General features: G+C 46.6%; 1 protein-coding gene and 1 non-coding gene across 6 annotated transcripts in view; one reads left to right on the top strand and one right to left on the bottom strand.

The window, feature by feature from the left end:
* ITSN1 (intersectin 1) overlaps nt 1-21,432 on the bottom strand; it is a 176,565-nt gene that overhangs the window by 122,888 nt on the left and 32,245 nt on the right. For all 5 annotated transcript variants that reach the window (XM_036017209.1, XM_028503923.2, XM_036017208.1 and 2 more), the window contains exons 2-4: nt 5,529-5,588; nt 2,947-3,039; nt 1,715-1,778 (exon numbers count right to left, since the gene is read on the bottom strand). In XM_036017209.1, the coding sequence (XP_035873102.1) occupies nt 1,715-1,778; nt 2,947-3,039; nt 5,529-5,556 (185 nt within the window). In that variant the 5' untranslated portion in view covers nt 5,557-5,588. The remainder of the gene's footprint in view (nt 1-1,714; nt 1,779-2,946; nt 3,040-5,528; nt 5,589-21,432) is intronic.
* On the top strand, nt 10,047-10,182 carry LOC114490070. Its single transcript, XR_003683933.1, has one exon. It is a non-coding gene; the product is annotated as a small nucleolar RNA SNORA44 (small nucleolar RNA).

Raw genomic sequence — 21,432 nt, 5'->3', positions numbered from 1 at the left:
GTTCATGGCTACACCCCCAGCACCACCACCCCACTCACTGACCCACAGTGGACGTCTGATAAATGCCTTCCCACCGCTGAATGAGTTCACGGGAAGCGCATGAGATTTTTCTCGCAGCACAGTATTCATCACAAGCCTGCTTCTTGAATAAACCTTCTAAAACTGGGAATACTGCATGAAGAGCAGATTCAGTGGAGGAAATGAAGCTTGAGAAAGGAAGATTCTAGCAAGTGATCTTGACCGATGACATGAAACACAATCACAGACCAGGACACAAAGCAAAACAGGCAGCACAAGTCTCTGGCATTTTGACTGACAGGTCCGTGCTCCTGTTTTCTTTCTTCCTTCTTCCCTCCCTCCCTCCCCCTTCTCCTTCCCTTTCCTTCTCTCTCTGTCTCTCTTTGCCCCCCACCCACCCACCTTCTACTTCACTTTAAAAGTAATTCCAAAAACCCTGGTTAGCTGATTTTCCAAGCTCAAGGTAGATCAGAGGCTAGAACCGGGAGCCTCCCTGGCTGACAGAGACAGTCTGGCGGCCAACGTGCTAACCACCGGGGCAAACAAAATAGAGCAGACACCAAAAAAAACACAGTGATGTGGTGTCATTTAGTTTTAATTCAAACAGATTCACACACAAATATATCTAAATTTCCCAGGAAAGTTTTGCTATTTCAGAACATAGTAAATGATCTACATGCTGATGACACTTCCATGAAATTACACATAACAGAGGTCAGCCTTTACGGCGAGAAGCAATCAGCAGCTACCTTCTGGGGGGGTTGTTTTGAGGGTCTACTGTGTGCCAGGCCCCACACTAAGTTCTTTATGTAAGTTTCTCTCCTAATCCCCCCAGCCCTAAAAAGAAAATGTCTTTCCATTTTCTAGACTAGAAAACTGCGATCAGAGAGGCTAAGTACATATTCCAAACCATAAAGACAGAAGACAGTGCAGTTGGGACTCAAGGCCAGGCTGGTGCGCACGAACCACGTGCCTCTCCTACAGCAGCAAGCTGCCCCCGCAGCACGCATGAGCGGGGACACGGGGCGCCGCGCTGAGGACCAGTCCCCGAGGACAAGGTGGCCTCTGGACAAGAGAACTCGGCGGGGCTCCCCAAGCCGGGAGCCTGCAGCCCAGAGCCACACTGGCCACTACTCTCTTTCCTGAGTTTTCAAAAGCCTCAGTGTTTATTTGTAATAGTAAATTAAGAAACTCAACAATAAACAAAATAAACTAGGTAACTGCCAAAAAAGAAATTCAACAATACCTAATATGCATTCACCTTGTTCAGCACTGTAATGTAACAAATGTTAGTTGTTTTCTCTTATTTCACCGGTTATTTTACTACTAACCCTCAAATACATCTATGTTTACCTTTTATTCAAAGAAAGATGCAGAACCATTATGCGATAAAGCAGGAAACGTGGGGCATTCAGACGAGGATGGGTGATGTGGATGAAGCTAACACAAATGAGCAAGAAAATATCAAAATGTAGGTTTCTCAACTAGAAAAGCAACTTTTTGACAGTGTCATCTGGCAAATGTCACCACTTTTCTTTTTAAGTCCCACGTGAGAAACACACTTTCAAAGTCCTTCTCCGGAGGGAAGCGGCAGAGTGCTCCCGACCAGACACGCAGGGGTTCCTCCCACAGCTCAGGAAACCACATTACCGGGCCCTTTCGTTTTACCTTCGGCTGATGTGAGGTTCCGACTTACCATATCTGCGCTAGAACAGGCTGAGGTAACCCAGATTGGAAAAAAAAGTTTCTAGCTTGATCACCTGTAAATACAGCAGAAAAAGTTTCAGAACAAAACCATAGCTGAACAACCATAGAAATTTTCTGACAATAAAATTGCAAAGATAAAAAAGAGGCTGGCAATCCTGTAAGTACAGGACTGAATACTTGATAACAGCCAAACGGTAAGTCTATGAGCAACAGTAAAAGGCACCCATCATTTCCGGGAATAAATCGTCTGCTCCAACCAACCTGCTAGTAACCGAGACAGAGACAGCCCCGCGTGCGGAAAAGCGCCCCCACGGGGTCCTCCAGAAAGCAAGGACCATCCCTCCGCTTGGTAAAAAAGGCCTTTGCCATTCCCGATATCTACGGTTCCAATGTTTTGTACTTCTAATATATTTATGAAGGATAAATAAAAGCTATTTTTAAAAACCACATGATTAAAATTTAGTAAGTTAAAAGAGGACTATGAGATAAAAACACACAGAAAAACAAGTCCCCTGGAAATCTAAGATCTCGTTTTTCCAAAACACAAACCCTAAAGTGTAACCAAACAGGAAAGATAATAGCAAAGGCAAAGTTCAAAAGGAACTGTAGGGACATGGGAATAAGAGAACTTCTTGTTTGTGAATGTTCAGAATCCATTAATTTATGGTGTCCCAAAGCAGTTCAAGGTCAGAATTGGGCAAGTGCCTCGGCCTGAGGACCACAGCCCAGTGTTGCTTCCCTTAAAAAAGGGGGCCCTCTGGCCTTCCCCCACTGCCGTCAGCCATGCGCAGGGAACAGGAGGCTGGACATCCATGTGGGCTGCAAGCGAGACCTGAATTCACTGCAGGAAAAGCGCTTTTAAAAACACGGGCTCATGCCCTGGCTGGCGTAGCTCAGTGGATTGAGCGTGGGCTGGGAACCAAAGTGTCCCAGGTTCGATTCCCAGCCAGGGTACATGCCTGGGTTGCAGGCCATAACCCCCAGCAACCGCACACTGATGTTTCTCTCTCTCTCTCTCCCCCCTCCCCCCTTCCCTTCCCTCTCTAAAAATAAATAAATAAAATCTTAAAAAAAAAAAAAAAAAAACACAGGCTCAAGGGTAAGGCAAAAGGGCCAATACCCCTCCGTCACGTGTATGCCCCCCTCAGCCCGCCTAACACATTCTCGGGAGACACGGGCACTGGTGAGAGGTGGGCACGTGCAAACACTGACTGCGGTTACCGGTAATAAACCCCGATATCGGCTTTAAGCTGTGGAACTGCTGGTCGTGCTTCGCTCTCTCCTCTACGGTTATGGCCCAGATGTCCAGGCTGCCTGCAATCCAAAGGGAAGACAGGCGAATGACTGGATAAGGAAAAGGAAACAAGGCAGGCCCATAAAGTATCCCCACAGTACTTTCAGAGTCTGTCCACACGCTGTAAATGGTTTCATGAACGAACACCGGTTTGTCCTGGGGAGTCATGCACACACAGTTAGACAATTAGGAGTAAAGCAGCCCCCCTACCCAAAAAGAAAGTGGCACAAATTCTTTTTTATAAAAATTGTCCTATAAAGCTATAGTTTGCAGGACCGTATGAAGACACAGTAAGTCATTCATCATTTATTATTTACATAAGCTTAAGCAACAGACCAATTTAACGCTGCATCTGCAGACGTCCCAAACGCCACGGGCGGAAGCTATGGAAGAAGTGGAGCTTCACAGCCAGTATCGTCTGTGATTCCATGAAAATCTTTTTGCGCGTGGTAAAAACACTCCAACACTGGACTGTAGTAATGGTTGCACAACTCTGCAAACTCACTAAAAACCCCTGAGCTGGACAGTTAAAACTAGTGAACTTTATGGTACATAAATTATACCTCGCTAAGTCTGTGTTTTAAAAATGCAGCAAACCAAGTAAAACGGGAGTTAGGTTCCCCTGCAGAGGCTGACCGGACGCCCCCTTGCTGCCCGGAGCTCTCCCACCGCAGCGCCAGTCTCCTCTGAGGAGACCACCCCAAGAGTCCCAGAGGGCACGGGCAGCAGGTGTTCAGAAGGTCACGCACGCTCCCGAACAGCAGGACAGGCAGTACACGTGCGTCTCACACGGAACGCGACTGTGACCGGCACAGGAGCAAAAACGCCTGAGCGTGGCGCCCAGCCCCTCCCTGGGGGCCGCTGCGTCAGAGACAGGCGGGGCCCGCTCCTTCAGCCGCTGGAAACACGTGTCCGGAACACGGGCGTGTGCCGCGCTCCGTGCCAGCCGTCTGGGGTAAAATGCTGACACACGTGTCCGAGCCCCGCGCTCACGGGCCTCTCGAACCCTAGAAGACATCTCGATTGCTCTGTCCCTCTATCAGAATCCTCCCTGAACTAGAAACCAGAAAAAGGAAAAGCTTGTCCGGTAAGTAAGAGGGAAGACAAAACCCAAACACGAGGTAAAATCCCACTGATGGTTTGGAACCCCCCCGGACTGCTGCACTAGCGCCCCACGGCGACCTGCGCAGACGAGACCCGGGCGGGGCGCTGTGGGCCTGCGAACTCCCGACGCGGCGAGTGCTGGTGAGCGCGCTGGACCGCAGAACGCTGCGTTAGCGAGTCACACTCGCTTTTTGGGGGGAAAAATGCTTAGCTGGTAGGCAAATACAAGTACTTAACACTTTCCTAATAACATCAGGAAAAATTACCTTAAAGACACATTTTACGCAGACGATAGGTTTAAGAAAATAAACTAAAGTAAAACATAGATGCCCATCAGTAAATGAATGGATCAAAAAACTGTGGTACATTCACACAATGGAATTCTATGCAGCAGAGAGAAAGAAGGAGCTCCTGCCCTTTGCCACAGCGTGGATGGAGCTGGAGAGCATTGTGCTCAGGGAAACAAGCCAGGCCGTGAGAGACAAACACCACATGATCTCACCTTTAACAGGAACCTAAACAACAAAACAAAGACACAAGCAAAATATAACCAAAGACACTGAAATGGAGGACAGGCTGACAGAGTTCAGAGGGGAGAGAAGAGGGAATTTCAGGGGACAATGGGAAGGGTTTACAGGAACAAATTTAAAGGACACATGGACAAAAACTAGGGGGAGGGTGGTAATGGGAGGGAAGTGGGGAGGGATGGATGGGTGGGCTGGGATGGGAATAAAAGGGAGAAAACTGTACTTGAACAATGACTAAAATAAAATTTAAAAATAAATAAATAAATAAACTAAAGTAAAACAAATAAAAATGTCATGCTCCAAATCCAGGCTTCAGAAAAAGAATGGAAGACATGACCCAATCGCTTCAACAAACAAACTGCAGAGAAACGCCAGGAACAGAGGGAGAGCTCACTAGGGAAGACACCCTCGGGAGACACAGAAGTGTTCACTACACCGTGTGTTCCTCGTTCGGGTCCTGATGTGAACAAACCGCAACAACAACAACAACAACGACAACAACAATAAAAAGGCTGAATCAGGGAAATTATTACACTGACTTCACAGGTTGATATTAAGGAATCACTATAAATTTGTAGGTATGATAAAAGTATTATAATTCCATCTTTAAAACTGTTCTTATCCTTTACAAACATGCACTGAAACGCCTGTGAATGGAAGGACGGGACGCCTCGGCTGCTTCAAAGAAGCCGGGTGCAGCACCGCCGGCCACCGCTGACTGGCCGTCCCTGAAACTCCTCAATGGGCACACGAGTGGGCTGGGTAATTGCATTCTTCCCTCTGCTCGTGTGCAGATTTGAAATTCGAGACACTACTAAGTTGTTAATATATGGTTCTAAAGTACATTAAAAGAAAAAAGAAAATCTTCGAAAACTTACCACCAAAAGGTGCTGGAAACTGAGCCATGGTTCTGTTACTTTCACCTTGCTAATGGACGCCTGCAATGGAAACGCAACAGTCAGGTTCATGGGAACGTCACTCCTGTGTACTTACACACACACTAACACGCCCAGTCTTTAGGGATCAGAAGACCGATACCAGCACTAGGGCACAGCACTACACACGGAAGTTACAACTAAGGGGCTCGTTCATTTATTCATTCATTCATGCTCTTAGTGCGCAGTTTCTTAGTGCCAATGGGCACTGGGAACGTTGATGAAAGACACTGTGGCAACAAGTTCTCAGTCCGCTGAGTGATACCACTAGCCCAGAACTGCCTATTATATCGCCAATATTGTGTTTGTTACTTTTAAATGCAGTCATACCTCAGTACTCATCAGCTGCAGAGCTTGTCGAACCCTGTACCCATCACATTTCGACGAGAAAAAAACATTTCAGCACTTGACCCTCGCTCGGGATTCGTCACATTGCTAGAACTTGTATGAGTCACAACACTGCCCCGCAAGAGAACATGCTTCACCATTCCGTGCCCGTCCGTTCGGGCACACATCAGGAGCCCCAGGAGGAATTAATGACAGCTGACGAGGCACCGCCGCATGCCTTTTCCTTCGTCATCTGCACATACCAGTCGATCTGTCTGGTGGCTAATGGGCACCAACAGTATGCTGCACAAGGCACCAGGCGACTGGCCTTACCTGTCTTTACTGTCATCACAGCCCTGTAAGATGGGTGCTAGGTGCTGTGACCGCCATCCCCAGAGCACAGAGGAGGAGAATGAGGATCAGAGAGGTGAACTGATTAGAGCAACACCACACATCTGGCGGCCACGCTGGATTTGAGCAAGGACAGCAAACTCTACAGCCCGCATTCCACCCATGAAAAACCCTGTCCGCGCTGCAGCCCCGTAAACAATCCATATGACACTGTCTGCCCAGCACATTCAACCCAAACCCAGGCCCTGGCCGGGTGGCTCCGTGGACTGGAGTTTTGCCCCAGGCACCAGGAGGCTGTGGGTTCAATCCCCACTCAGGGCACTAACAGGAGGCAACTGATCGATGATTCTCTCTCACATTGGTATTTCTCTTTATCTTTCTCTCCCTTCCTCTCTAAAATTAATAAACATATCCTCAGGTGAGGATGAAACACACACGCACACACACACACACACACACACAAACCCAGGGCCACCAAACCCCCATCAGGTATCCTTTGTCCAGGCACAGCCAGTGTGGAACCACGCCAGTCCTCTTCCTCAACTGAAAAATCCACTTACTACATACTTTTCCTTATCCTTAACACAGTAAATGAGCACTGGTCAAAAACAAACACCACGCCCTAGCTGGTGAGGCTCGGTGCACTGAGTCCCGGTCTGAGAACCAGAAGGTCACCAGTGTGATCCCTGGTTGCGGGCCAGGTCCCCATCTGGGGGTGCGAGAGGCAACCAATCGATGTTTCTCTCCCTCTCTTTCTGCCTCCTTTCCCCTCTAAAAGTAAATAAATAAAATCTTTTAAAAAATGAATACCAAATAATCACAGATTTAAAACTTAGGGGCAGGGAGAAGTAGTGGGGGGAAATGGAGACAATTGTACTTGAACAACAATAAAAAAATTTTTTTAAAAGAAAAGGTTAATACAAAAAAATAAAGTTTAGCTGAACTTAGATTTTTAAAATGGCATTTCCTTGCCCTGACACTCCTTAATTTCATCTACCTATCTATCCATGGGATTATTTTCCAACTATGCTATTTTTAAATTTCCAAAAGCTTCCTTGTCCTCCACTCTCCACTCCTAACACTGCCACCCCCCCCCCCGCCCCCTGCCCAGACACAATGTCCTTGCCTCTTCTGACTCTTTTCTCCTTTCTGCTCATGGGTGTTCTGCCGTTTCCGGCAGCACTCGATCCCTTTACTGGTGTGCTGGCTGGCTGACATCCCTCTCTCCCGTCCGGGGGCTTTCCGCACCTGTCCGGCGGCCCCGGGCACCCCTGCACGCTGAACAGAGGCGGCACTGCGCAAGCACTTGGAAGCGCAGGCTGCAGGTGTGCTGGCGGGCGGGCCTCTCCGCACGGTGGCCCGGGACGCCCTGTCCGTCACCTCCCACTGGACAGACACCTCCACACAGCCGTGTGCAGAGGGCCCGTCCGCGGAGCCGCTCAGTGTTGCCAGAGAGAAAAAGTGTGGGGAGGGGACGGGGGACCACCGTGCGCGGCTGCTGGCTTCTGCGGTGGGGTGAGCAAGGGAGAAGGGAGGTGACAGACATTACAAAACAGTATACGGGACCCTGAAGAATATAAATGCGAAAATCCCCCACAAAATATTACACACGGAATCTCACTGATAGACAGGAGGGATAACCAGACATGAATAGTAGGGTTTACCTCAGTCAGAAGTGCAAGTTTAGTTTAACATTTGAAAACCACTTAATCTAATTTACCTTACTAACAGAAACAAGCAGAAAACCCGTATGATCACTTCAACAAATGTGGGGAAGAGCTCTTAACAAAAACTCTACAGCAGCAACACTGAAACTCTCCGAGAACTAGGATTAGTAAGAAACTTCCTCAAACAGCAACTTTCTCAAACAGCAACTTTCTCAAACATGACATTTTCAAATGCTGAGATAATGGGAAAAAAGCTTGTTTTTCACTTTCAAGTCTCAGCGTTAGTATATGTAATATATTCCTATGTTCTCACTTATGATCAGGTCCCCAGTAATACCTGGAGCTCACCTGGAAACAAGCCTTCGTGCCGCTCGGAGAGACCCTCCCTCCAAAGTCCTGTTCTCCCACTCGGGACAGCTCTTCATCCCCGGGGACCACACGGCGCTTTGCTGATCCCGCATATTGCGCAACAGGCTTGGGTCAGTGGTTTTTATCTCCTCGTGAAAGCACTGTAATTGTCTTGAAAGAGCTGATTTTTAAGTCCTTATCTCACTCAAATGATGTCTCTTTTTTATTGGTACAATAAGATTTTTTAATATGCAGAGAGGATGAATAAATTTTGTCTTACACAATATGAGAGCAACAAATCTTACTGTAAACACAAGAGCAATATTAGAGACATTCCTTTACTGATTTTTTAAAATGTGTCAAAAAAAAAAGTCCTGGCTGGTGTGGCTCAGTGGATTGAGTGTGGACTGTGAAGCAAAGGGTCGCAGGTTCGATTCCCAGTCAGGGAACATGCCTGGGTTGCAGGCCATGACCCCCAGCAACTGCACATTGATATTTCTCTCTCTCTCTCTTTCTCCCTCCCTTCCCATCTCTAAAAATAAATAAATAAAACCTTAAATAAAATAAAACATGTCAATAACTTCAGTTAACTCGTACAACCTGGGGAACGTTCTCCAATCGCCACCTCAGAGCGTTTGTCAGAAATCAATGGCCGCACGTGGGTGTCAGAATCCCTGAGTGGAAGACTCTGTTTCGTTCCTGTCACTCCAGCGGGAGCTGCAGGGACGCCCGGGGGATGAGCAGGACAGGAAGCAGCAACTGCATACGCACGGGGTAGAGGGAAGCCCGTCCGGTCCCACCGCAAACTGTCGACTCGGCCTGCCCTCGGCCTCCCCTACTGGGGGAAGAAACTTTTTCGCCTACATTGTACATGTTGCTTCCCCCCAGGAGATACTTCTTTGCATCATCTACGCTAACTCACAGACTGGACTTACTACAGCAGGGCAGAGAGAGTCACCATTTTAAGTGCCGTGTTCTTCCACTTTAACTTCGGCTGCTTAAGAATTATCAAGGAACCATTGTCAACAAAACACCCTCTACTTTTAAATTGTTTTAAAAGTAGACAATGTGCAGTAGCAACTGCACATTGAAACATCAATGTGCAGTTGCTGGGGGTCATTTCTTTATATAAATTTTTAAAGGATTATTTAATGAATAGTATTACCTGGAATCAAATTACACAAATTATACCTTAAAGGTCTACTCCCGGAATCAGAGCTAACGGCCTACACTTTGCCAAAATGAAGCGGGCGGCTTCCGAGACGCCTTGCTACTCAGGGGTTTACAGTGAACTCCCAGAACTCAACAGCCAAAACCAAGCAACACAACTAAAAACGAGCAGAGGACCTGAATGGATATTTTTCAAAATAAGACATACAAGTGGCCAATGGCTCCATGGAAAGATGCTGAGCGTCACTGATACAAAACCATAGTGAGCTGTCACCTCACGGCCGTTCGGATGGCTCTTCTCAAAAAGACACCGGGCAGCGACTCTGTGGCCACCGGCTGAGGGCACGGCAAGCCAGGAGGAGGGCCCCCACCAGGACCCGCCCGTGCTGGCACCCTGGCCTCGGGCCTCCAGCCTCCAGACTCCAGAACTGTGGGAAAGAAATCAGTGCTGCTTGTTCAAGTTTTTAAAAAAGGCAAGAGATAACAAATGCGAGGAGGATGCGGAGAGAAGAAACCCTTGCGCACCACTGGAGGGGATGTACATTGGAACCATCACAATGGGAAACAGCATGGAAGTTCCCTAAAAGCTGAAAACAGGCAGCATGTCTCCAAGGGCTGAGGCTGCTTGTAGCCGTGGGATCTCTGTTGGCATGAGGGAGGCCGCCCGCCCGGAGAGACCCCGACAGCTCAGGGCAGCGCAGTGCCTGCAGAGGCCGCTCGCCTTCCCTGCGCTCGAACGAACAAGGAGCCCTGGCCGGAGCGACTCGGTTGGAGTGCCGTCCTGTACACCAAAGAGCTGAGGGTTCAATCCCCAGTCGGGTCACATATGGGAGGCCGCCAACCAGTGTTTCTCACGTCGGTATGTCTCCCTCTCAAATCCATAAACATGAAAATAAAAAGGAAACAACTACCACGTGACCCAGCAGCAGCAGTCTCACCGCCGAGCACGGACCCAAAGGAGACGGAATCACTATTCGAAAAGGTGAGTGAACTCCCGTGTTCACTGCAGCAGTATTCACAACAGCCAAGACGTGGCAACCACTAAGGGTGTGTGAACGGATGAACATACAAGGAAAACGTGATGTCCATATGCACCGCGGCCATGAGAAAAAGAAGGCAATTCTGCTTTTTGTGACATGGACGAGTCTGGAGGACATTCTGCTGAGTGAAATACGCCAGACACAGAAAGACAAATACTGTACAGTCTCACTCACACGTGGAATCTAAAAAAAGCTGAGCTTGTAGAACCAGCAAGTAACACAGCCCTTGCCAGGAGCCGGAGGGTGGAGGGGGTGAGGAGGGGCCGGTCCAAAGGGACAAAGTTCCGTTACAGAGGAGTCAGTTCTGGTGACCTACTGGACAGCACGGTGACCACAGTTAGCACTACTATGCTGTACACTTGAAATTTCTAAGAGACCTTAAGTGATCTCACCAGACACACACACACACACACACACACACAACGTAACTGTGTGAGGTGTGGATGTGTGGAGCACCTTGATCACGGTGATCATTTCATAGTGTACACATGTACTGAGTCATCACGCTCACACGTCAATAATGCGGGGAGACCAAAGGAGTTTACAGTTAAATAGGGGATAGAAATTCTCATCAAGAATCTCTGCCTGTGTGTGTCTATGTGTGTACACTGAGAGCTATAGCAGCAAATAACGTAAATATGTAAGCAACGAAATCACACTTTATTAAATGCCAATACATTTGAGCTATATTAGCCGATTCAACCCTATTAACAAACCTCTGAGCTAAATACTGTTCCTCGTGCATCTCACAGGTGCGGAGGCCAAGGCGCCCGCCGGCACAGTCACTGCATGGCAGAAGAGGATGCCGGTCTTTCGGGGCTAAGAGCTTCATGGAACACTCCCGAAACAGTCAGCCCGGTAAACCACCCAGGGTGGAGAGCTGGCAGGGGGTGGGGGTGGGGGGCAATGAGAGGACACTGTTCCCAGCAGTAAAAGCCCTGGAAAAGGAGAAAAGGAGACACCAAGTTTGTTTGTTCAAAGTGCCACAGCAGGCCACAGAGGAAGCTGAATGGGGGAAATACGCTTGAGCATTTTGCCATGTAAGTCCCAAGAGTTTTCCCTTCTCATGCAAAAAAGGCAAAGCTTCCTTAAGTACAAGTAAGCATTTATCAAACGAAGCTGGAAGTTCTGCAAGGCACGTGCACATGGAACAGGAAGCCCAGAGCAGAAAAAAGAAAAGAATGAAACAAAAAGGAAGTGAGTGAAGGCAGAAGTTCCAGCCCGGTGACAGGACTTCAGCAGGGTGAGAGGCAGGCCCCCTACAAAAGACAGACAGACACAGGAGCCCACCCAGAGCAGGGCAGGAAAGGGCACCCCGTCCGTCCGGGGGGGGGGGGGGGGGGGGGAGGCGGCAGGGAGGCAGGACCACGGCCCCGGGGGCGCGGAGAGAGCAGCGGCGGCAGCAAGGAGCTGAGGCAGTGCCCCGAGAGGGGCGGCGGGGGCTGACTGGGAGCTCTCGCGGGCAGAGAAGGCCGCCACCCGCCAGCGTGGTGTTTCAATTTCCTTTTAGTCTTTTCCCTGTAAATACACAGCTGTGTCCCTCTTTTGCACACTTTACGTTATAATACATACTTTTCCCAAATGCTTAAACCCTTTCATAAACATTAATTTTTAGAGTAGGGCAAATACTTCTATATTTATATATTAAAAAAAAAAAAAACAGAAAAACACACAGACTAAATATTGAGCAATCAAGAGACAGGTAAATAGTAGTACTTTTTTAACGTCTGGATAAATGTTAGGATCTTTAAGCCAAAGCTAGAGCATGTCTCAGAAGTCTTTAATCTTCCTTCACTTCAGGTTGCGAAAGAAGAGCTAAGTACAGAAAGCTAAAGCAATGTTGACCCTTAATTTCAGCACTTACATTAAAATCCCAAATGTTGATATATTTAAAGACCTCTAAAAATGTATATTTATAAAATAGGAACACTATCCTAAAAATAGTATTTATTAAAATGTCATTTTGCATGATAAAAATTATGCCGAAACAGATCTCCTGATTTTTCATGTTTTGCTATCATAAAGGAAGATCATTCAAAATAAAAAGAAATGATATCCAAAAAAACAAAATAAAACCAATCCAAGTATAATCAGTTTCTAGCATATAACAAATACTGAATTTAGCAATTAAGGGAATAACTTATGAAGATGAAAATTTCTAAACTCTAAAGTACTGGCATAACTTAAAACTTTTAACTTTATATTAAGTAATTACACTATTTGGAACATCTTTAAAAACAGGTATATCATACTATTCTTTCAAATTTCCTACAGTTTTGAAGTTTTTCTAATTTTTTTTAATCAAGGGGAAAGGCATATATAAAACAAGTATACAAGGTGAAATAAGGGAATTTAAAAATATAACCGCTTAAAGAAAAAGAATCTTCGCAGCTAGGTAATTCAAAAAATCAGCAGGTTTCTAACATACGGAAACAGGGCTGGTTTAGGACGGACGGCCTAAGAAACAAGAGACTGGGAACACCATTTAGTCACCGACTGTCCATCCCGCACACACCCGCGCAGCCCTCTCCTGCACCAGCAAGACCAGCGAGGGCAGGCGGAGGACCGAGGCCCCAGAAGGGCTGCGCACGCCCCACGGGCCAGGCCTGCCCTGCCAGACGCAGAACACTTGGTCTCAACATTGAGAATGTGCTCTTGGCAGAGAAGGTATTTTGTCTACATACCCATGTAACATTCTCCTTCCCCAATATTCAGGCTAATTTATTCATTTGAAATAGATTTTTATGGTACTAAGGTAATAAACTTTAAATTCGTTTCTTATAAATAAGTATTTTTTTAATTTCATTTTAAAGTTGCCCACTAGGTTTAGTTCTAGGTTAATAGGAAGGTACAGACCAGAAAATTTAAATTTCTAGAAATTTGACATCAATAAAACACTGAAGAGAAAGGAACAGAAATGTGAAAATATGCAAGAAAAATAAAAATACGAGTATGCGTATATTTTAAGCATCCTAAGAGGTAAAAATATCTCAGGAACACTAAAATAAAGCACACTGTAGTCGAATCATGATATAATCTGACGTTTCAGAGCTGTTAAGAGCCCGGATTTAGGTACTATTGCACCTGTATTTACCCCTGATCTAGAATAAAAATTGAAAGAAATCATCAAAAAACCAACTACTGAACCCATATATTTTCCTTTTGGAGGCCTCTATAGCTCTAAAAATTCAAAATTAGAAAACCTTAAAAAGATGGAAGGAAATCTCTTGTTTAAGAAAAAGCCTGGAGGGAACAGAAGCCAGCGGAAGCCCCCGCGAGGGCGCGCGCGTGGGCGGGCGCGCACGGAGCCCCCGAGACACAGGAGACGCTGCGGCCCGAGCATTGCGCGGCCAAAGGGACCGACAGATCCAAACGCACGCTGACCTGGTCCCTGCAGAACCGCCACATCTGAGGTCACGGGCTCCAGTGGCTTCTCCGCGCGGCTGTGCGCAGCGGACACAATGACCTGCGAGGGACATGCAGCCCGTTCACGACTGAGACTGTTAAATGGCAGGAGGGGCGAAGGACTCAAAAAAAGAGAGAACCTTGGGAATGAGTTCAAAGAGACACCCTCAATGTTCTGCCTGAAAAACGAGTGAACAAGTGCATTCAAACTGTCCTCAGAAAAAGAGAACAGGCATTCCTCCCCGAGTCTGGTTGCTGGGGGCGGGGCGGTGGCAGGGGACCGGGTGGGGAGGCCAGGCAGGAGTGACCAGTGGTGAGCCGTCACTGTCAGGCCCAGCTGTCAGCACGTCACTTGGCAACACTCAGTGGCATCTCGGATGACTCGTTTCTTCCTGCTTACTCTCCACAAACAGAAACGCCAGAACATCAATCTATACAGCTCAACAGGCAGATTTTAACCCCAGCTCTTCTAAATCATCCTCACTTCAGTATTTTCAATAGGAAAGAGACTTCCACCGAGAGCGGTAACAGTAAAACACAGTTACAAAGCTGAGAAATCAGGAACAAAAAAAACAAAAAGACAGGGAAAGAAATTACTGCTTTAAAGACATAATTGGAAATTAACCAGCTCCTCTTTGAAGCTTATTTCCTTCAACTAACTGCAAAGTAACACCTGAAAGTCACTAGCTAGATCTAACTTATTTAAGAAATCACATTCTATACACTACAGCTGCAGGTGGGATAATCATTCATTAAGACTTCAATAAAATAAATGGGAGATTTTATTTTTCTGGAAGGTTCCATTTTCAAGAGGGTCATTAAGAATGAAACATTACTGCAAGGTACTAAAAGCTGAAAAGTAATTTCTGGAAAGTGCAGATGACCCCAAACCAAATACCAAACCAACAACTTTATGAATCCCTGAGTGGGAGATGGGCATTTCAGATCAAATTTTTTTAAACATAAAACATGGAATTCTAAAATTATCAGCCAAAGTAATGATGAAATGGTATAAACTTAACCTATTTCAGTTCACAAACGTCCAGTACCTTCTCAAATAGAAAGTTTTAAGTGATCAAAAAGTTAAAATTTCACCAGCAACTGGAAACACTTCGTTTATCTCACACACACACACTATACTGAACTAGGTAATGGGAGAACTAATGACACCTGTGTAATGTGGACTTATACGGTCACCAAAAGAGATGACCTGAAGGTTGCTTCCAAATAAAAACTGGATTTTCCTTTTTTTTTTTATGAATTTGGATACTCTTTTTTTGTTGTTAGATTTTATTTATCCACGTCCAGGGAGAGGGGAAGGGAGGGAGAGGGAGAGGGAGGGGAAGAGAAGCACGGACACGGGACAGAAACATCCCTCCCTTCCTTCTCTCTGGCCCCACCTGGAGACCTGGCCGGCAACCCAGGCACGTGCCCTGGCCGGGAATTGAACCAGCGACCTTTGGTTCACAAGCCAGCGCTCAATCCACTGAGCCACACCAGCTGGGGCAAAAGTGGATTTTGAATGCATTACAAGGCACACGCACACTTAAAGGCAAACAAAATAAGCTTCCGTACTGTAGCACAAGCACTGATATCACATTGCATCAGACATCAACACAATGTACTATTTTCTACTATCACCTTTACCTCTGGACAGTTAACTCGTAACCCTCTGAATACAGCCAGTAACCAAGCCTGAGGGTATTATTACCAGTTCACCTACAGGAGGAGTGAGCGGTGGAGGCCGGGCAGAGAGTTCTAGAGAAAGTCTAGAGCTTTAGAAAAGAAGTCAATCTACCCAGAAAGCACCAAGCGTGCAAAAGAAAACGGCAGCACTGAGAAGAACAGGAAAGCAGGAAGCTCTCCTGCCAGATTCTAGGTCTGCTCCAACAGAGCAGTGCAACAGCTGCAACTGGAGAAACTACGTGAGTGTGTAGATTGTGGTAAAGAAGAGCTGAAACATACACATGCTGTACAAAAACAACCATGTGCGGGCACTCATAAAATGTTCCACATCTGAATAATTCATTAAAGTAAAGCTGCTATGTGTAAGTCTTGAGAGCAAGTGCACAGCTGAGAACCCAGCAAATGTTTCACATCTTTGGCATTGTCGCAAACAGAGTGTCACTATGGACAGCAATGGCAATCAGACCCTCCTGCCCACGACAACCGACTCCTGATGCCAGTGGAAAATTCAAGGGAGATTTGTTTTAATCTCTCAGAATCTTTGATAAGGACTATTAGGTGTCCCCTGACCAGGAGGTAAAGGACACCTACGTAGCTACGTATTGATAGCTGGACCCACCGGAGTTGATGCTGGCTGCCTCCTGCTACAGCTGAAGATTACTTACCAACTGTAAAGAATGGGGGGTGGGGGGAGTCCAGGGGAGAGCCTCGCTGTCACAGAGTGTCGTGAATGAGAGCAAAGGACAATGCCGTCACTAACAAAAACCCACTACACTCTGCTAGGTGACCCGGAGGACTTCCATGCCGAGCAAGATTTATCACCACTAAGGAGTTTCGGGACTAAAAACCCATCCAACAACATTAGCATTACTAAAACACCAAACAGGCTGCAGCCAAGGGGAAAGCCAAACCATTTTAGAAGGCAACAGATACAGGATTCCAGTCTGTCATTTCACTTCACTTGACTGGGATACACCGAAATATATTTAAGCCTGGGGGCGGGGGGCGGAGCTGAAAAGAATCCCGGTCGTTATTTACTGAGGACCTCACTCAGTTTCTTCAAGTAGATACGGCCGTACGATTAAAATTCAGAATGGGAGCTTGGACGTTTCTGTTAAAAATCACAAATATACTATGAGCTGGAATGAAAGTGAAAAAGAAGAAAATCCCAGATTTTCTCAATTTCGTATTGTCATTAAAAAGGTTCAACTTCGCCCTGCTGGCAGAGCTCAGTGGATTGAGCTCAGGCCACGAACCAAAGCATCACAGGTTGGATTCCCAGTCAGAGCACATGCCTGGGTTGCAAGCCATGGCCCCCAGCAACCGCACATTGATGTTTCTCTCTCTCTCTCTTTCTCCCTCCCTTCCCTCTCTAAAAATAATAAATAAATAAAATTTTTTAAAAGGTTCAACTTCTCATAACATAAAAACTTTGCAGAAGCCAGTTTTCAGACTCGGTATGTGGACGATGATTCGCTCACCCAGAGTTCTGATCTGCGCACACGTGCGCACGTAACGGTGACAGCATTTGACCTCGGCGTTGTGACATCCAGAAGAGCTATTTATTATTAAGTACTGCTACTGAAGGGAAGTCAAGTTAATTCATTAAGTACATAGTACTTCCCCGATTAATATTCGTCTGGATGTGGACAGTGTGAAACTAACCTTGTATTCCCTCTCTGACAAAGAAAGCTTTTCTTGGTTCCTTTAGATCTCAACTTTCGAAATGAATCTTACAAAGTGTCTGACAAAGGGAAATCTTACTTGGGAATGTGAACCAATTACTTAAGGTCAATCCAACTCGGAAAGCTCACCACAAAGGAATGATGTGGGACCTCAAAATAAGTAAGTCCATTATTGTGGCTTTCCAGCAGTGTGACCGCACAGCAGCAGGAGGCCTCTGTCACACTGCTGCGGGACGGCGGGCTGCCACAGCTCCCTCGGAGAGCAGTGTGACAAGGTGTGCACCGAGTCAGAAGGGTTTTCTTTACCCGTGTGCCTAATAGTTCAGCTCCCGGGAATCCGCCCTAAGAAAATAATAAAAAGATGTATGTCCAAAGATGTTCACTGTGATGTTATTTTATAACAATTAAAAACTGAAATAATCTTAAATGTTCAAAAGGCTGGGAATAGTGAAGTAAATTGTGTTATACCCATACAATTAGGTATGTGACAATTAAAAATGCTTATCAAAAGATAAGAACTTTATAGAACTTTATATAAGGTATTATGTCTACCATCTTTTCGTTTTGGAAAATACACTGAAAGAAAATATACCACATTAAAACTTGTATAAAGTGTTGTAAATACTACCAGTAACATTTAAAACGTGTACAGTGATTCGGCTACTACTTTCACACACGTTGTATCAGAGGAGGTCATCTAGCCATCTTCCACCCGACTGCGCAAGCCCAGAGCTCCCACCCCGAGTGCGGGAACACGCCACTCTGCAGATCACTAGCAATGAGTGTGACCGGAAGTGGGAGTTGTATATACAGACACAGGGAACAGCATTCTAGACTAAAGAACAGCACGAAGGGCAGGAGCCAAGGGCCAATAACGGGACAAAAGGCATCCAAGGACTAGTCAGTGATTCCGGACAGCAGGACAGGAAAGGGGATGCGAGGACAGAAGAAATGCTGCCACTGTCAGGGGCCGGGAACCCAGCAGTGGGGTTAACTCCAAAGTGTCTTGTGATCTAAACAACCTTACCTTCGTGCTAAAGAGGTCTCCCTCTTATTTTTAAAGAAGTTTTATTTTTAGAGAGAGAAGGGAGGGAGAAAGAGATGGAGAGAAACATCAACGTATGGTTGACTCTCAAGCGCCCCCTACCTGGGGGACCTTGCCGGCAACCCAGGCATGTGCCCTGACTGGGAATTGAACCTGCGACCCTTTGGTTCACAGCCCGCGCTCAATCCACTGAGCCACACTAGCCAGGGCAGTTTGAATGTTTCTTATGTTGACAATCTGAAATCCTAATTTTTATATTTTCTTCCTTCTGTTGCTATACTTCAATAGGTAAGAGGCAGAAACCCAACTGAAAAATGTTACTCTGCTAAATATATATAAAAATTAGAACTGTTCATAGCTAAACAGTCACACCAACACTTTGAAGCTCTAATAAAGCTGCCAACCTTTAAATGTCACTCTGCATTGCAACCTGAGCACGCTGCTCCACGGGAATCATGGGCTTCAAAACAGCACTGACTGCAGCCAGACCGTGGAGGCAAACTTCCACTGACTCTCACTAGGGGTTAGCAACAGTGAGTCGGGCCATCACAGGCTGGGCACACAGCCCAGGAGATGGGACGGAGACTTTCAGGTCCTCAGTGGAAAGCGTCCGGCAGATACCCAGCTCTGGTACTCACTGGCTCTAGCCTTCTGGGAGCCGCTCAGACTATTTCTCAGCTTGAGATTCTTTATCTATCGATGTAGACCATAATTATACCTAACTTTAAAAGCTTATAGTGACAAAGTCTCTTTCTGTGACCAAACTTTAGTCGGGCTCTGAGCTCCCTTCTCACCTGGACCTTGGTCTTGGCCCCCAGTCCTGCCTTCAGCCTGCCTAGCCCAGATTCCTGACAGGTCAGTTTAGGGAGAAGCCCCATGCCCCTGATAACAGGACAAAAGCCACTCTCTCTGAGCTGGCTGGACCCATAAAGCATGACTGACCCTGATTGTTTTATGAGCCTTTACTGGAAGTGCCCTGAAGGCTCAACAGGACACACCAGACCGCGGCGACCGGACTGCCCCTGCACCCAAAGGTGACAGCGACGTAAGCTGCAGCCTGGGTGAAAACACCCTGCTGTAGGACCGCCTGGTCTCCGGATGAACACTCACAGCCACACCCCCCCGCCCCCCCCCCCCCCCCCCCCCCCCCCCCCCCCCCGCCCCTCCGGGCCCCAGGGGTGGTGCATTTCTCTACCTTCTGCATTTCTCTTTGTTATTTCACAGCCCGGGTCACCGACCACCCTAACCCTGATATCTAACCCTACTCAGTATCCGACCAAGTTCCCCATCCCTAACCTCTGATGGGTGAGTCCTTGGCCTGCCTTCCCCTAAATCCTGTTAGATCACTTCAGCAATGTGCCACCCACCGGGCTCCTTGCTCTGCTCCTGGTCTGCGAATTCCCGCTTCTCGTTGTATCCAGAGTCGAGGCTGCTCTCTCCCCTCTAGTGCGGTGGTCTTGACTAAAGTCTTCCTCAGTGTTTTAACAAGTGTCAGAAGAATTGTTTTAACAGTAAGAAGAATTCAATGAGTTTTACGGTAAATAAAACACTCAAAACAGTGTCTTGTGGATTTCCTCTCTTCCTCTTGTTCCCTTCGCGTGCTCTAAACTTAGAAATAGACCCATTATAAACCTCTCGTTTACTCTGCTTCTTGGACAAGACTTGTCCCTTAAGAGCAAGGACTTATTTCTAAATTTCCAGCCTCTGTGACATGGTTTGACCCATTAAAGGCATGCAAACACCGTGGCCAGCGTGGCTCAGGTGGTCAGAGCATCGTCCTGTAGCCAAAGGGTGGCGGGTTCGAGGAGGAGTCTCTCACACAGATGTCTCTCTCTCTCTCCCTTCCTATCTTTCTGGAAGCAAGGAAAACCATGTCCTCAGGTGAGGATAAAAAGAAAATAATTTTTTAAAGGGCATGAAGGCAATGTGTGCTGTATACATGGGTTTTAGAGTGAATAAAGGAAGGAAGTACTCAGAAGCCCACACGATCCTGACCCTTCCACCCTCAGCGGCCACCTGCACAACCTGCGAACCACCCAGGAGTCTCCTCCCAGGCGCATTCCTGCCACCGCGGGGTCCTGCAAACGCTCGGGAACCAGGTGCAGTTCCCCACAGCAGCAAATACCAGAGCAAACAAATGATTATGATTTTCAAAGTGGGCTATGGCCCCCAAAATATTCCAAGGAATTCAACAGAAACAAACTAGTTTCCCAAACATAACAGTATTATATCAGCCATGAAATCTGCAAATTATCTGGAGTTCTGACAAAAATACATAAAACACAGTCCAACTAATAATAAAGCTGATGCTTAAACATGTCTTTTCAAAAATAAAGGCTATAAACTAAAACAGGCAATCACACGCCACAAATTTGCTAGTTTAGAAGCAACCATCAAAATGCTCAGGTGGAGGTGCCTCTTTATTTGCACACAGCACAAGTTTTCCTTATTTAGCTGGCCTTCAAGTCCAACAAATTCAGTTTAACGTCAGAGGCTTCCTTGTTTCTTTTATTTACTTAATACCAAAGTACATTATTACTGTTTGTTAAGCGCCTTTTAAAAGCGAGACCGTCATCACAGAATGCCACTTCCAGCTGCTCGATGCCAAACACTCCGTAACCCACAGACAGCTGTCCCTGCCTGTGCGTCTGGAACGCTGTCCTAGTCCCAATCGAGTCACCGCACGTGTTCGCAGGAATATCAAAGGAGACCACCCTGAGAGCAGAGAAGGCTGCCCCTGGAACACGACCACCCCAAACCCGCAGGCCCCACGTTCTATAAATTAGAAGCATCAAAACTTAAATACCTAACAGATCATCTCATCATGTAAAGAGCTCATGCCTAACAGCATTCCAATGAGACTGGAAAATTCTTTAACTCCTAAGTTGAAATCTCTTCAACCTAGCAAAGTACAAGGTTAACAAAATACTGTTAGGACTAAAAGAATATGAATATTCTGCAAAATAGACATGATGCATGTCCTAATTTTTTTTTAAACGACGCAACCCTAACCAGATAAAGAAAACCATTTCACCCACAAACACACAGCGGGAGCCCAGAGAAACCGGTCTGTCTGCTGACCCAGCTCTAGTCTCAGACCCGTCCATCCTAACTCATGAGTCC

Source organism: Phyllostomus discolor, chromosome 2 (genome assembly GCF_004126475.2).
Source record: "Phyllostomus discolor isolate MPI-MPIP mPhyDis1 chromosome 2, mPhyDis1.pri.v3, whole genome shotgun sequence".
Taxonomy (NCBI): Eukaryota; Metazoa; Chordata; class Mammalia; order Chiroptera; family Phyllostomidae; genus Phyllostomus; species Phyllostomus discolor.
This window is presented reverse-complemented; position numbering and strand designations above follow the sequence as displayed.